The sequence below is a fragment of the Cervus canadensis genome, chromosome 26, assembly GCF_019320065.1.
Source record: "Cervus canadensis isolate Bull #8, Minnesota chromosome 26, ASM1932006v1, whole genome shotgun sequence".
In the NCBI taxonomy this organism is placed as follows: domain Eukaryota; kingdom Metazoa; phylum Chordata; class Mammalia; order Artiodactyla; family Cervidae; genus Cervus; species Cervus canadensis.
The window spans coordinates 25,227,164-25,244,412 of record NC_057411.1 but is presented as its reverse complement, the minus strand read 5'-3'; the positions used below and the strand labels follow the sequence as shown (position 1 = coordinate 25,244,412).

At 33.4% G+C, this 17,249-nt stretch overlaps 1 protein-coding gene across 11 annotated transcripts in view; it reads left to right on the top strand.

Annotated features, from left to right (window-relative positions):
* Positions 1-17,249, top strand: part of ANKRD17 (ankyrin repeat domain 17) — a 161,609-nt gene that overhangs the window by 95,735 nt on the left and 48,625 nt on the right. For 6 of the 11 annotated variants that reach the window (XM_043447805.1, XM_043447807.1, XM_043447803.1 and 3 more), the window contains exons 11-16: positions 698-785; positions 2,201-2,328; positions 2,574-2,717; positions 3,386-3,488; positions 4,954-5,706; positions 10,124-10,272. In XM_043447805.1, coding sequence (XP_043303740.1) covers positions 698-785; positions 2,201-2,328; positions 2,574-2,717; positions 3,386-3,488; positions 4,954-5,706; positions 10,124-10,272 — 1,365 coding nt within the window. The remainder of the gene's footprint in view (positions 1-697; positions 786-2,200; positions 2,329-2,573; positions 2,718-3,385; positions 3,489-4,953; positions 5,707-10,123; positions 10,273-17,249) is intronic. The other 5 variants (XM_043447806.1, XM_043447804.1, XM_043447813.1 and 2 more) reach the window with 3 other exon arrangements.

Below are 17,249 nucleotides of genomic sequence, written 5' to 3'. Positions count from 1 at the left end.
TTAAACAACTTAGTGTGTGACTTAAGAGAAAAATCATCAGATGTAAGTGTAAAAAGATTGACATATAAAATGCTTTATAAAAGGTAGTTTTCTCAAACCTTTATACTGTAAGACCTGAAAATTTTTCCTGTGCTGATATTCTGAATCACAAGAATGCAATTGGTTCTTCATTCTTTTGAAACCCAGAAATCTGTAGTAATATCTTGTCGTTAGTAGTATTAAAAAGATATTTAAATTATCACTGTATGTGTAAGGTAAAATAGAAATAATGAGAAGTATATAAGAGAGAGTGGTGTACTTTAGAAATTCATACAGATAAGATAAAAACTTATGAAAAGAAAATTACTTGTAGTGGATGGAGATAGTGTTGATTGTTTGGAGAGGGCTATGCTAGAGTGCCATTCCTCGCTCAAATTCCACAATCCCTTTGGTAGAGAGAGAAGGAAGAATTAGCCAGATGGATTCAGATAAGGGCACAGCAATCACTGAATATAATTTCAGTTCTTAATATATTTCCAAAGAGCATGCTTCTAATTGGAGATAGTTTAAACAATGTATTCCTTGATTTACTTCAGAGCATGTTATTTAATATATTTAGATTCCAAAATTAGTCCAACTCTTTTCATTTTGATTTCATGAAAAAGAATAATTGTTCACTAGAAATTAAATACCAAGTAAGTCTGTATTTTTTAAACAGGAGCATGAATCTGAAGGTGGAAGAACTCCTTTAATGAAAGCTGCACGAGCTGGCCATGTTTGTACTGTTCAGTTCCTAATTAGTAAAGGTAGGTTTGTGTAAGGCAGTGACTTTTTTTTCCCAGAGATGTCTATTCCCTGCCCTTGGGTATTAAGAGATTTAGAGGTAAAGGACATTTTGTGGGTATCATGTGATGGAGGAATGCTATTGAGATTTTTGTGAGTGGGTAGTTGATAAATACCCTGCAACACAGAACCATTCCATGAAGAGTTGTCATACTGGGTAACACACTTGTTGAGTAACATTTCAATAAAGAAAAATTTCTCTATGTAAATGAGGGCTTAGATTGCTTGAAGTCTGTTCTGTTCATGTAATAATTTATCTTGAAACCTGGATTTTTGTGCCAAGTTTCTGCCACTGATTAACTTGAAGGCAAGACACTTTTCTCCTTTATTTATATTTCCCTGGGCCTAGGTTTCCTTCTTTGTAAAATATAAAGACGTAATCATAAATATAACACAGCCCACCCAAAAAAAGCTAAAAATTGAAATGGAAAAAATATGCCAAAAATGCATTTTTATTCATGGTCATTTATTCTGTTTGAAAACCAATATCCTAATTAACAAAAGTAGCATATTATTACTTTCTTTAAATTATCTCTTAGGTATTTACTATATGAGTTCAAGTTGAAACTTTTTCATGAACTTCAGTATAGGAGATTAGAGATTTTACTTTTGATTCAGCATTGATAAAGAGATACTATGTAGACGATATACAATTAAAAAGGCAATATATGCCATTTCTTTTTTACCAAAACTACTGAAGTTTGTTGATAAGTCAGAAATAATGTATTGGTCAAATTATTTTAGGCAATTTAAACATTTATTTGTGTTACATGTTTATGCATAACACATGATATTCAAGAATGAAATTATTTTCAGCTATTATCTCCTCTCTTCCTTTGTTTAATTAATGAATCTGATTCCAGTTTCTTCCTGCTATTTTTTCCATTTCCCACATGCCTCGCACAGTGATGCAAATCAGGGATGAGAATTTTACTACTATTACTTCCTATTTTTTGTTAATTTCTTCCATTATTTGGCCCGTAGAGGGCAGTGTGATTTATTTATTTATTGGTTTTTAGTCATCTTGCCCACTGAAGATAGAAAAATTTAGATAAAACTTTATATTTTACTTTTATAAAACAGTGATTATATTACGAGTAATATATACTTTTATCCTTAATTTTTAATGTTGCATACTTAAACGTTTATGGATGAAATTATATGTTTGGGATTTATTTTAGAATAATTCAAGATGGGAGAGGAGAATGGATGTGGGTATATGTGAAATGAGATTGGCCATGTTTATAATCACTGAAGCTGGGTAATGAATATGTGGGGCTTCATCATCCTGTTCTCTCTACTTTTTGATTTTGAAGTCTACCATAATTTAAGAAACAACATTCTATTAACATAATTTTTCTTGGGTTGTCTGTTTTAGGAGCAAATGTGAATAGAACCACAGCTAATAACGACCACACTGTCCTGTCCCTGGCCTGTGCAGGGGGCCATCTGGCAGTGGTGGAACTGCTTCTGGCTCATGGGGCAGATCCTACTCACCGTTTAAAAGTATGTCACTCAAATGTTTCAGGTAGCATTGTGAATTAATCTTCACTCTTGAGCATAACACGTTATCTACAAGTTCAACTTGTATTGACATTCTGAATGTGTTCATTTTCTGTTTTTAGAGGAAAGTATTCTTTACTAAAATTGAAACTGTAATGTATTTGGGACCTGTTGGCTTTATCTTCCTTAATGGTTCTGTAAATTAATTTGCAAAACTGTTTTTTCCCTTTCCATATTCACTCTTTTAGGATGGCTCGACTATGTTGATAGAAGCAGCAAAAGGTGGTCATACAAGCGTTGTTTGCTATCTTTTGGACTATCCTAATAATTTGCTTTCAGCCCCTCCACCAGATGTCACTCAATTAACCCCCCCATCCCACGATTTAAATAGGGTAAGATTCTAAACTGAAGCATTTTATATTATCTTGATCCCTTTTTTAGTCATCGTTCCAGACATAGAATGATTGTTTTTTGTTATAATATGCAATTCTCTTTAAAGATAATGTATTCGGTTAATGACCATTCAGTATAATACTCACATTCTAGATTGATTTGATTTTGCTTTGCTTTCTTACTATGGCCAGAATAACCTTTTGATTTCCAAGTCTATTTAAAAAAAATATCTTGGAGGGATTTCCTTGTCCCAGTGGATGGCACTTTTGTGGTATGGCCAGAAAAAGAAAAATCATGGAAATAATTTGATACCAGCATATTTTAAGTAAATACATTGTTCCCTGAGATTATGTCATGTTAAAAAATATTTTGAATGGATCTTCACAACTTATTCTTCATTCTGTGGCATCCAATTGCACAGTCATATCTGATAATTTGTGACCCCATGGATTGCAGCCTGCCAGGCTCCTCTGTCCATGTGGATTCTCCAGGCAAAAATACTGGAGTGGGTTACCATGCCCTCCTCCAGGGAATTTTCCCAACCCAGGGATCGAACCCAGGTCTTCCACATTGCATTCAGATTCTTTACCAACTGAATCATTTAAAGCATATTATTTAATGGAAGGTATAGGACAGGCAGAAATATAATCAGTTTCATTTGTCTTAGGCTCCGCGAGTACCAGTTCAAGCACTGCCCATGGTTGTCCCGCCTCAGGAGCCTGACAAACCACCTGCCAATGTTGCCACCACTCTTCCCATCAGGAATAAAGGTCAGTTATATTTCTAAAGCCTTCAGGTTGTCCAAGTAAAAATGATAAGACTGAAAAAAAAATAGCCATATAAAATTATTTTTCCACGAAGAAATGAATTTTACTAAGTTGGCATAAATTTTTTTAAAACAATGAAAAAAAGCATGTTATTGGGAAAGAACATAGTTGAGAGCACGAATTTGTGCTGGAATGAGAAGTATTACTAGAAATTCAGATGCTCATCTTTGATGCAATTCTGATTATCTGTGATTTTCTCTAATAACTAGTAATTTCTATTCATGTTAAAATATTAGACTGGGTATAATTGGGTGACATTTTTGTAAATTACTAAAATTTCTGTAGTGATACAAGGCATAATATTAATAGCTAGATCAAAATTAAATTTTATTTTAGAATAACTGGCTTAATATAGATTTTATATCTGAAATACCTTTTCTCAACCAAGAATTCAAAGTTACTTCAGATATGGTTGTTTGTTTGACTAGAACTCTCAGGTCCATATTTTCCTTGTGGATGTTACATCATGTATAATTCGTAAGTCATGTCCCGAAACAGCAACTAGTTTGAATCAGTTTTTCTTTTTAGAAAGTTTTACCTGAAGAACCAGTGTGGCTTTAACTTTTTGGTTTTTGGCTACCTGTATTATTTTACCGACAGTAATACTAAGTATTTTCACCAGTTCTTTTCAATCACTGCTACCAATCTAGAGCCTTGGCACCTTTTTCAGTTGGTATCCCAAGCAAATGATTGCTATACCGATAGCCAGATACGTTTATTCACCTGGCTGTCGGGAGATACGATGAATGTCATAGTTCAGCATCTTTTCTTCCAGGGAAACTGAATTCCAGTTGTCTACTGGCCAAGTAGCTTTATGAATATGTGAATTTCTATCTTACCTTTATCAATCTTGAAGATGGTAGGCCCCAACAAAGATATTTTAGTTGAATTTTAATTTCCTGGTACTTCTCAGTGGTTTGAGTACTCTTTGTGTGTATGTGTGTGTGTTTAAAAGGCACAGATTATTAAATGTAGAAAAACCTTGACTTAGAGGTTTAAGTTTTCTCTACATCATAATAATTTAGCATTATTTTTCTGTTCTTATGATAAGTTTTTACATCTTTATGATCAGGTGAGGTATCTATCTACACATAGCCTTAGATTTTATTTTAATTGTACCACTTTGATATCACAAATCTGCATCCCTCTATTGTCTAATTTTAGCCATGTGATATTTTTAAAATTCTGAAATTAATTTCCCAAAGATTATTCTATGCACATAAAATACATACATTTTATATTTGTGATAAAGAAGGTGAATTTGTTTTTAACTCCTTAACAGTGCATTTTCACCTTCTGTGGATATAATAACTTGGTGCATAACTGTTGGCACTAAACCTCCCAACAGTAACTCTGTAATGAGGATGCCATTCATGTGCACTTCTGAGGGGGTTTCTTTTTCACACAGCTGCTTCTAAACAAAAGTCCAGCAGCCATTTGCCAGCAAACAGCCAGGATGTACAGGGTTACATCACCAATCAGTCTCCAGAGAGCATTGTAGAAGAGGCTCAGGGAAAGTTAACAGAACTGGAACAGAGGATAAAAGAAGCCATAGAAAAGAATGCACAGCTGCAGTCGTTGGAACTGGCTCATGCTGACCAACTTACCAAGGAGAAGATCGAGGAGCTGAACAAAACAAGGGAGGAACAAATCCAGAAGAAACAAAAGATTTTGGAGGAACTACAGAAAGTAGAACGAGAGTTACAACTGAAAACTCAGCAGCAGCTAAAAAAGCAGTATCTAGAGGTTAAAGCTCAAAGAATTCAACTTCAGCAGCAGCAGCAACAGTCTTGCCAACATCTGGGACTGCTAACTCCAGTTGGGGTTGGAGAACAGCTTTCTGAGGGAGACTATGCACGGTTGCAGCAAGTGGATCCCGTTTTGCTTAAAGATGAACCCCAGCAAACTGCTGCTCAGATGGGTTTTGCACCAATCCAGCCTCTGGCCATGCCTCAAGCTTTGCCTCTGGCGGCAGGTCCCTTGCCTCCAGGGTCCATCGCAAATCTTACAGAACTGCAAGGAGTGATAGTTGGACAGCCAGTACTGGGCCAAGCACAGTTGGCAGGGCTGGGGCAAGGAATTCTGACAGAAACACAACAAGGGTTAATGGTAGCCAGCCCTGCTCAGACCCTCAATGACACGCTGGATGACATCATGGCAGGTGGGTTTATATTGTTATGAGCAGGTATCAAATATGATTTGCTTAAGGCGAGTAAGAGTGTGCCAGAATTTTTTGCCGTTACCCAACTTGAGAACTGTTTCTGGACTCTTGACCCATGTATATCTTTAGAAATATTATTTCAATCTCAGAAGTTCTCAGATGGATACAGGTCAAATTAAAAATTAGCTCATTCAGTGCAAGTGGCTGAAACTTTCTGGCTTAGGTGGGTAGGCTGGGAATCTAGGTTTTTTGGTAGTCGGGTTGATGTTTAATTTTTTGTTTGTTTGTTTCTTGTTTTTTTCTAAGTTAAGAATACTGATAGAATTTTGGCTTTTTTGCTTCTGTATTCACACCAATAAACTGGGAAATTGATAGAAGTTGAACTGCAAAACTAGTAGGATACATCAGAAATCTTATTTGTGAACAGAAATACTTTATATCCTGATGGATCAGACTTCAAATCTGATGAATATTAAAAAAAAAAAATGTAAACACTTTTACAACACTAAAAAAGTACCAAACCAAATAAGATTTGATTATATAGTATGTCAGTGATTTATCCTTTATGAATGTTAATGTGTAGTTTCTTTCTAATTGTAATTGTATTATGGAAAGGTATAGTCCCCTGACAGTGTCATAAATGATATATCTTTAACTGGGTAGCCAGAGAACTTTTTTTACATTTTAGTTTCGTTGGCAAAAAAAAGTATTTTAGGAAGTTGTTTCAGTGGTTCTAGTTCTCTTTATTTATTGAATATTTTTCATGAGTTTTATAACAAACTAGTAGAATGAGATTTCACGGGGTGAGAATACTATACTGAAAAGGGCAATTTTTTCCATTAAAAAAAAAAAAAGAACCAGAAAAGGAAGGAACAGGGGAAAACAAAGGGATTAAATAGGTGAATTTTGATAATTTTTATCTGCTCTCTTCTCCCTTTGTAATTCTTTGGTTTATATTTAAAGGATGAATGAATTTTTCTAATTTTGAAACTATGTTTAAGTAACATCATATATGATAGTGAGATTATATATAATATAACTTTTAATTTTTTAAAAGAATAAGAGAAAACTAAATTGTATAGTGTTGAGATATTTAGTTGGGCCTCCTGGTTATTCAGTGGTAAAGAATCCACCTGCAGTGTGGGAGACGTGGGTTCAATCCCTGGGTAGGGAAGATCACCTGGAGGCGGGCATGGCAGCCCACTCCAGTGTCCTTGCCTGGAGAATCCCATGGACAGAGAGCCTGGTGGGGTGCAGTCTGTAGGATCTCAAAGGGGTTGGATATGACTGAAGTGAAGCACAGGCATATATGAGATATTTAGTAGGTAACACTGAGAAACTAAGAAACCAACTAATGACACAGATTTTGTACTTAGAAATTACTCAAAAGTTTCCCAGTTCTCTTCTAGTATCACCTCAACAGTAACATGTGGAATGAAAATTTCTGCTGATCTTAGAGGGTCCAGTAACTACATCAGAAAAAAATGCTATTAATCATTAGTAAGAACAATGAAGATTCTTGTGTTAAGTATAAATTGTTTTATAGATTTTAAAATTACTACCAATCACCATTAGCTGTTTATAATAATTGGGAATGTAATTTTAAAAACAGTAGATATATTATGAAAATTGAAGCATACATTATTAGCTCCAGATCCCAAATTTGATATTTCTTTCATGACCATTCATTTAGATCATAATGGTATTCTTACTATTATGTAAATTGAACTACCAAAGAATGTATAGAATTGACTTACTTATTCAATTAAGTGAAGAATGGACATTACATACCAATGAATATTTTTAACATTTTGATATGCTATCAGAATTTACCTGATGTTCTTGGGCATAGTTATCAATAATGATTTGCCAGTTGTATAATTTTTATGCCAGTCAGAATCATTGGAGGCTTGTAAAGTAATTTTTCTGTGATTTGTTTACCAAACAAAAATAATTCAATTCTACCTGTGTTACATATCTTCATATAAAAATTTTTTTACGTGTAAAACTTTTCAGGAAATATGACAAACACTTGTCATATTATAAAAATACTTTGCTTGTTTATTCTCATTCATATGGGGAGAGGCGAGATGGCCAGAATAAAGAACAGGATTAAAAACCACCAGCTACCCCCCTGCAACCCATTCCTGCATCATGCATGTACACATGCACAAACATACACATATACACTTAACTTCCACAGCATTTCTTTGAACTTCTTCTGTGGTAGTACTTGTTATTTCAGTTGACTAATAACCATTTCCATTTCTTTGGATTTTTAAATATCTTACACCTTCATTAGGCTTAGTCTTGTCTTTCTTTTTTCCTTAAGCATAATCTCCGTCCTTTATTGAATAGTCCCAGTTTATCTGATGCTCTTATAAGGTTCAGTTGCTTTTTCTCTAGCACTTGGCTGGCCAGGATCTTCTGTCTTCCCTGGTTTCTATACTAGCCAAAGCAAGATCAGTTTCCTGTTTAACCAGTCTTAACACCTTGCTTTGCTGTGCTCTCAAGATTTCCTCTTTCCTTACCTGTTGTTAAAACCTCTCTGAACTCTTTAACACTAATGAAGTTCCACATGTAAAGATCTGGTCAGTACCACAGTTCCTTCGGGTACCTACATATTTACAGTTATTAATTTTCATTGTAGAGAATGGATGAGTGACAGGCAGTTATTTAGTTTTAGTAAAGCAATTTCATAGGTACCTGAAAGGAAGTGATACGAGGAAATTGATGTTTCCTATCTCCTTGACCAAAAATAAGAAAACCAACTTATATGTTCTTTAGAAGAACTTATTATAATTGAAATATAAATTATAATTTAGCCATTTAACAGTAAAGCTGAGATTTTTTTGTTGTTTAGTATCATGAAGTAAAAATCAGTTTTTTGGACAGATTGATGTTCACTCTGTTTAAGCTAATTTTGTGTTTAGGGTAGCATTTTCATTTGTGAATATCTAATCAAAGGAGAATATGGAATCTATTTTAAGAGCCATAGATTTTATATGGTTTTGAAATTTTTATCTAAAATGTGTACATTTGAATTGTCTTGATCTTTTTCTTAACATACAAAATTACCAACATGGAGTAACAATATCAAGGTCATTAGGTGATTAATGAATTAGTACATACCCTTTTCTATTGATCTGGATCCCTAAGGATTTGAAGAGTGTGTTTTGTTTGTTTTGTTTTGTTTCCTCCTTTGTTTTTCTTTTGGCTTTTAAGTGGACTTTAAAATGTATAATTATAGAATGTGTGTTGCTATAATGTATAGTGTATGTTTGTGCCTGAACTGAGGATTTCATGTAAAATAGATTTTTTAATTGACAATCATGTTTATAATTGTTATAATAAGGTCAATTTCAGTTTTGTTCTTGGTAGGATCATAAATAACCTCTCTTGCTGGTTTCAGATCCAGTTGTAAATCATGATTGTTTTCTGTCTGATGTAGTTGATAACTACGTTGGTAACTTAAATCCATACTACTGTTGATCATTTAAGATTAGCATTTTCAATAAGCGGGGGAAGGGTTGATATTCACATGTCAACTCCAAAAGTCAGTTGATGAGGGAGTAAAGTACCCTCAACTGCTACCACCTTGAAATTCTCCCACCTCAAGTACTGACCTAATTAGCCCCTTCTTAATTTACTTATTTTGGTGAAAATAATATCATGGCAAAATTACACTTATAAGAACTAACAATAATCTACATTTCAAGGATGGTTGCATGCATGCATTTATTTCTACCCTAATCTTTTAATTTCATCCTTCTAAGTCCAGTGTGATTGCTTGATTGATTGGTGGGCATTTCACCTCCTTCAGAATAATTTCTGTATGTGAGAAACTGTTTCTGTGTGAGGATCAAATTTATATATATACATACTGTCATATTGAGGGCCACCCCCTGTCTACAGCTAATAAAAGAATAGGAAGTATTTTAAACAGTCCATAGTGAATATCCCCAGTGATATTACTTTCATTAGTTCTAGACTATGAGGTGTGAAATTGGCAGGTAAAAGTCACATTTTCTCCTGAACTTGACTATTTTAACTTTTATTCCTTTTCTGATTAAGAAGACATATGGATAACCATTTGCATACATATTAATTTTAATTCATAAAAATATTTTTGTTTTCAGGGTTATTTTGAACTAAAGTTTTATGATTACATACCATAAGAGGGGAATTTGTTTTCCACATGGATTATTGTTTAGCAAATGGGTTACTTTCAATATATATTTAAATTTTGCTCTGTGTCCAATGTCAGAAATAACCAGGAAAATGAGCTATTAGTGCTATGGCAGTTTCTCTGTAGATAATTTGTTTTTAAATATCTTTAACTATTTTCTAATAATTATTTCTTGCTGTTACCTAACAGTGTTTCATCCTTATTAAGTGCAGTTATTTTGTCCAACAGCAGTCAGTGGAAGAGCATCTGCAATGTCAAACACTCCTACCCACAGTATCGCTGCTTCCATTTCCCAACCTCAGACTCCAACTCCAAGCCCTATCATCTCTCCTTCAGCCATGCTTCCTATCTACCCTGCCATTGACATTGACGCGCAGGTAAGTCCACACCCAGGAGTGACAGCTCTAACTGCATTATATCATTGTGAAACTTTCATCAGTGATTTGAATCATCCTAGACTGCTTTGTCTCTGGGCAAAGACTTGAGCCACAAGTATTAATTAAAAAATCCACATTTAAAGCAATAAAATTCCAAGCACAGATTATTACTGATAATTACTGTGAAGATTTGGTTTCCAGAGTCATCAAGTAATCTTTTTTTCTTAAACTTTAGAAGAGGATGTCAAGAGACAGAACTTAAGATTTGTGTATTTTATCTAAACTTTAATTAGAAGATGTATTTTAAAATTCATATTGGATTCCATTAAATATCATATATATACTCAGTTGCATTTATATTGTCTTTGAAAATTCTGATCCTGTTGACAGAAGTATGTAGTAAGTCTGTGTGTCTGTGTGTATAACACCTGTTAAGTTGTTTTTTTTTAAAAAAAGTTATTTTAAAACATTCGCTTACCATGAAACCTCAGAGCAAAGTGAGGTTGGGAAGAAAGGATAGCTTGTGTTTCTTTCTGAAGTAATGCCAAGAGGCCTAGCTTACAAGACTGCTGAAGGAGGTAAGGGTATGTGGCTTTCTTCAGGACTGAGAAATGTTTGCAGTTTATTTAGTTTTGTGTTTTGATTATTACCTGATAGAGAGACTAGTATGAGAGTGGTGGTGTACATTATAAAACTTGTTTTATAAATGATCAGTTCTTTATAAATATCAGTTTTAGGGAAGGAGACAGGGAGAGAGAAAGTTTGTGTGCATATCATTGCGCCATTAAGGGGCTGTACTAAAAGCTATTGAAAATAAAGCCTCCTTTTCATTAAAGTATTTCTTGGTAATACTGTGGAAAAGGAATTTAATTTGTTCTTACTTGCTTTTCTTACTATAGGAGCTAACTTTTTTTTGTTGTTGTTTTGAGCACTTAAAATTGTCAGGGGCTATTTTTAAGAAATAACCTTATTTAATCTTCAGACTATAAATATGAGTAGCTACTCCTAAAACCCCATTTTCCAGATGAAAAAATCGAGGCTAAGAGAGACATTAAGAATTTGGCTTACAATCACTTAATTTAACTAAGAAGTGGTGGGGCTGGTAGTCAAACTTAGGTTTGTTTAACCTCAAAGGTACCCTTCCAGATACCATATTATAAGCCTCATTTTTCATTAAAAAAAGAAAAAGGCATTCATTTGAACCACAATGGTTTACTTTTCATAAGGATTACATTATAGAATTGGATTGAACATTTTATTGAATTTGCATTATTTTCTCCAATCTGCTTTGCTCTGAATCTATTAATGTTTTAGCCAGAAGTATTTTTTTTAGTTTTTATGGGATCAAAAATTAGTCCATAAGTAAAAATAAAACTTCACCAAAATATAAAAGGATTTCTTTTTTTTTTTTTTTTAAAGGATTTCTTTTTTAATGCTTTAAAATAAAACAGCCCCAGAAAAGGCTCCATTAAGTATAATCACGAATTTATTGAATTTGAGATTATTATAATGAAATGATAATGAAATTTTATCTAACTTTACCACTTAGCCAGCATAAATTAATTTCTGAGAAGCTGCATAAAAATACTTTTAAAATATTAAAATTTAAAATAAAATATACATTTTAAATGTAGTGCACATTTTTATTTTAAAAAATTTGACTATGGCTCCTTAAAAATCTGCTTCTTTATATGAGGTTTTTCAGATGGGTTAGACTAATTGGAGTTATAATATTTTTCTTGAAGTTTACCATAATTGCATAGTTAGGAATTAGAAATTTCTTGTATTACATGTTTTAGAATACATAGTACAGAATTAATGTTCAGAAATAATTGCTTATCACTTTTTCTTTAACTTTCAGTGTTGCTTTTTAAAATTTACTAGTTTTTATGATACCAAGAGGTTACTTAAAGTGGTATATATAAGATTCTTTGGTGCTTAATCCATCTGAAGTTTTTACTAGATTCTCAAATACAAATGCCATGAGATTTTACATAATGCATATTTCGATTTATGTGTGACAGTACTGTGCTATTACAGACAGGTGATATGAAAAAGTTAGTACCAAGATTCTTCTATTATGAAAGATTAAAAGTTCTCTAATAATTGAATCCTTCATGTGTTTATTTAACAAAACTTAAACTTTTTGTTCTTAACACTTTACAGATACTTCTTTAACTTAATCTTTATAATAGTACCATGAAGTAGGTACTGTTACTATTCCCATTTTACAGGTGAGGAGAGAGGTCTTGCCTAAAAACCAATTTTTAGTGCCACCAGCTTTCAAACGAACGAACACTCTGGGTTTAGAATCTGAAAAATGAATCTGCCTAGGTAGCAAGGTGTCATGTGTGTTTAATCTTTGCATTGTTTTAGCATATTTCCTTGGTCGTACCAATATTTATCACATATTTTAAGGAAGAACAGAAGAAGTTTAATTTTTAATGCTTCAGTACATCTCTTTTTTGGGCTTCCCTGGTGGCTCAGACGTTAAAAATTCTGCCTGCAATGTAGGAAACCCGGGTTCCATCCATGGGTCGGGAAGATGCCCTGGAGAAAGGAATCACAGTCTACTCCAGTATTCTTGCCTGGAGAATTCCATGGACAGAGGAGCCTGTCACAAAGAGTTGTACATGACTGAGTGACTGACACACACACACAGACACACCTCCTTTCAAAATAATAATGATTCTTGGAAAATGGTTGTTTAGTTGATCATTATAGTTGGGAACTAATATTTGATTTTATTTATTCATTTATTTATTTTTTGTTATGCTTGGTCTTCATTGCTGTACTCAGCCTTTCTCTAGTTGGAGTGATTGGGGTCAGCTCTTGCAGTGTGTGGGCTTCTCATTGTGGTTGCTTCCCTTGTTGCAGAGCATTGTCTATAGGCACACAGGCTTAGTTGTTCTGTTTAATTTCTGGCCCTTAAAGAGTGCTAAAGATAACAAGTTTGCATTCTTTATAAGATTCCTCAAATCTTATGTTCTGTAACTAGAAATCACCATTGGTGTGTGTGCCACAGGTTCTTCGCCTCTCATGTAACGGTTTTATTGAATTGTTTGGATATTTTCCAGACTTTTAAGATTACTAATACCACATACTGCTGGTACCAGAATTTATTTTCGCAAACAACAATAAGTGATGGTTTGAAGTGATTATTTGGGACTGTTTTACTATGTATTCTGATAACATAGCTCTGCTCTCTATTTTAATTTTGCTTAAGTGATATAATAAAACTTATACCTGGATACTCTAGATACAGAAACATGTAGATAGGAATCATATAGAGATTTTTAAGAACTATGGTTTTATATGAAACAGTAAATACAGTTGACAGAGTTGAATGCCCTGAATTAATTAAATATTTTCTATATATTATTGTATTAAATTTTAATTAACTTTACTAGACACTAAAAGTGAGAAAGAATTAGTTGTTCTGTTCATGAGTTCTAAAACCTGTGTTCTGGCATGAACTGAACTTGTGTTCCAGTTCTAAACTACTTGACACTTTTTACTCAAATTTCTAAAGGCTTTCCTTAAACATGGAGTAACTTACTGCAGTACATATCAAAAATGGAAAAAGTAAAAACTTTCTAATGTAATTTTGACTTTTCTCCTGTTTTTAATAATTGGCATATATCTCTTATATTTTAAAGAAGGTAAATACATATCAACACTGAAATTGTAAAACTATGTTTTACCTTTAGTGGTATAAACATCATTTGGTACTTCTCTTTTTCTGTCTTTGCAACATGGAAAATAGTTTCATCATGATTTAATGAGAGAAATTAAGGAGACCAGAATAAAATGAATTGATAGTAATATGTAATCCTCTGCCATTAAAGCATTGTGCATTAAAATGCACCTATTCTACTTGTTTATATGAAGTGTTTTAAGTGGATTGTTACTATCTTACTGACTTGTCTCATTTATTGAATGCCCTAAAGTGCTCTCCTTTTTAATCTTATATATGACCCCTGACTTGGTTAGAGAATGAGATGTTTGGGATTGTGGAGGTCTATAAGTGTTCATCTCTTTAAATTCTAGCAGTTTTCAAAGTAATTTAATAAGTTTCTTTTTTTTATAGTTCAGATATATTTTTTCAATTACATTCCAATTCATTAAAAGTTGCCTTTTCCTTTGATATTGCATTTGTCTTATGATTCTTCCTTGTTGTTTTTTTTTTTTTTCCTCTTATAAAATTGAGTGATCATTCCTGGTAAGCCTGAATCATCATGACAACATACTATGATACACAATGGTATATTTCATGATATTGTGAGCTAACTAAAAATTTTCTTTAGAATATAAACCTGGAAAGCTCTTAACAAAGCTCTTCTTTCCAGATTTCTCTTCGATATATGACCAAGAATGTGACTTAGTAACCAGTATAATGTAAATTCAGTGTTACTTTACCTTCTAGAAAATCATCGCCTGTATTTCATTTCCTAGATTAAAAATTTCAAAAACGCTTTTTTGATATATTGTCCGTAGTTAATTTTAACCCAAATTCCTACTTTAGTTAAATTGTTTCTTGATGTATTGCAAATCAGGATATTTCTTACTATTTTGGGAATGCATAGGTATGTTTTTGAGGGGATGAAAGTCTCATTTCAGGTTCTTTAAGTTTGTTCCTTATTGTTCTAATAAGTTGTTGTAAAGTACTAGCTGCTTTAATTTACCCTTAATGCAGAAATATAGTGAAGTTACCTACTTTTAAGTTCCCCAAAGAATTTGACTAACCAACCACCCTCCTCAGCTTTAAATATTTTTTCCTCCAACTCATAAATTATTCATATTTCTCTCTTAGTTTGAACCTAAATTTCCTTTGTACAGTACCTGTAAACTTCTAGTAAGCAAAGACTCTTTTACCTTTGTCAGCCCTGGAGTTCCTTGCAGAGTACTTTGACTGTAAAAGGTGCTTAATAAATGTCAACTGAATTGATATTTTATAATGTGGAAAAAACCCCAGTTTTACTGATTTCTCTAAAATTTTTCATGCTTACCTTTTTGAAACTTTGTCTCTTCATTCTCTATTAAGAGTGATACTGGTTTCCTAAATTACTCTTTAACCCCCAGAAAACTTTTAGAAAACTTACAAACTTGGTAAAGTTGACTCTTCATCATAAAGATGACTCGTCTACTAATAGTCTGCACACTAACATAGAGAGTGCCTAATACAGATAGACTTAATATTATGCTTCCCTCAGTTGGCTGTGCCTTAGGGCTGCGCTGTGATGTTGTAGGGTAAGCAGCATTTTGTTACCCAAGATCCTCTTGGTTTTTTACACCAGACTTTATCACTCATTAGCATGTGTGACCATTAGGTTATTTCTCTGACACTTGTCTCCATTTCTCTAAAGTCAGACATAATAATTGCTTCCTTATAAACCTGAAATGAAGATCAAATACTATAACACAGTTACAGCTGTCACTCATTTAAGTATTCATGCCCTCCTCCATTCAGTTGGGGCATCTCTCCCTTGGGGCCAGTCCATCCCTGATCTCTGCAGTCAGTAGCTCTGCTCTCTGCCAGCTTCTTCTGCAGAGCAGCTTTTGCAGTCTGCCTCTTCATCCCTGACTAGTGGGCTTTTTCTTATTTCTTGATTCTATTTTTTCCTTTTGTGTGTTGTTACTCAGTTTTTTATAATGGAGCTTGGTTTTTAGAGTTACTGAACTTGTGGGAGATTATGCCAGTCCTTTTTGCATTTATTATATGACATAATATATATATATCATATATGTAGTCTTATTTTAATTAGCGGTAATCTTTGATTCTATTACCCTTATAGCTACTGTCATTTGTTCAACTTAATTCTCATCTATTGTTTCCTAGTCAAGACATCGCTAAGGTAGAGAATGCAAGCATAAGTAAGACATATTCATTTCCTTCCAGGAATAGATAGTCCCATGAGGGTGATAGATACATAATTGCACATTTTCTGGTAGCCACATTTAAAAAAAGCAAAAAGAAATAGGAATTAATTTTAAGGCTATATTTCACATAATATATCCATAATATTGTTTAAACATATAATCAATACTAAAAAGTTACTGAGCTATTTTACATTGTTACTTCATACTGAAGTCTTCAAAATTTAGTGTGCATGTTATACTTACAGGTTAGAGTGGTCAAATCATAAGTCATAAACTTTCCTGACTTTAGCACCAAAAGCCTCTCATCCCAGAAACCTCCTCCATACTGGGCAAATCCAGGTGGCTTGCCACTCTATTTTTAAATATATATCTCAGTGTAACTTCATTGGAAATACTTGATTTGCATTTAGACTTGATTAAGTGACTGAAAAAGTAGGTATCATTATTTAATTTGCCCCAGACATAGAGAAAAGCTTTCTAATAACCAAATTATCAGTTTTTTAAGTTAAAATTAAATAAAATTTAAAATTCAATTCCTCAGTCATTGTAGCTATATTTCAAGTACTAATAGCCACATTTGGCTAGTGTTTTTTTTGTATAGCATATACAAATGTATAGTATATACATTTTTTTTGTATAGCGCCGGCTTAGAGTAATAAAAACATGAGGACTTAACTCACTAAATAAGTATTTAAGCCATGATAGAGTGTGACCACTGGTAAATCCAATATTTGTCCCTATCATTGGTAGAAGTCAGAAGTAAACTGTATATTAACAGTGTCATCATGTCTCAATTACAGGTCTTTGTGTTTCAAAGTACTCTGTATCTTATGTATATTTTTTGTTCCTTTGACTTTTTATGGGCTTTGTTCCTTGAATGCAGTTACTTGAAAATAGTGTTTTCATTTCAAGACTTGTTTTTCAGCTTTCTTAGTTGAGTCCAGAGTAGCTAATTTGGCCCAATGGCTGAGGATTCTTCTTGATATTCTGTGTGTTTTGAGGGTCTTTCTGCTCTGCTGTGGGAATCAAACCATTCCCAGTCCTGTTTAACCTTTTGGTGGTGTTCAGCCCCTTCTCGTGGTCTTTCCCTGACCTCC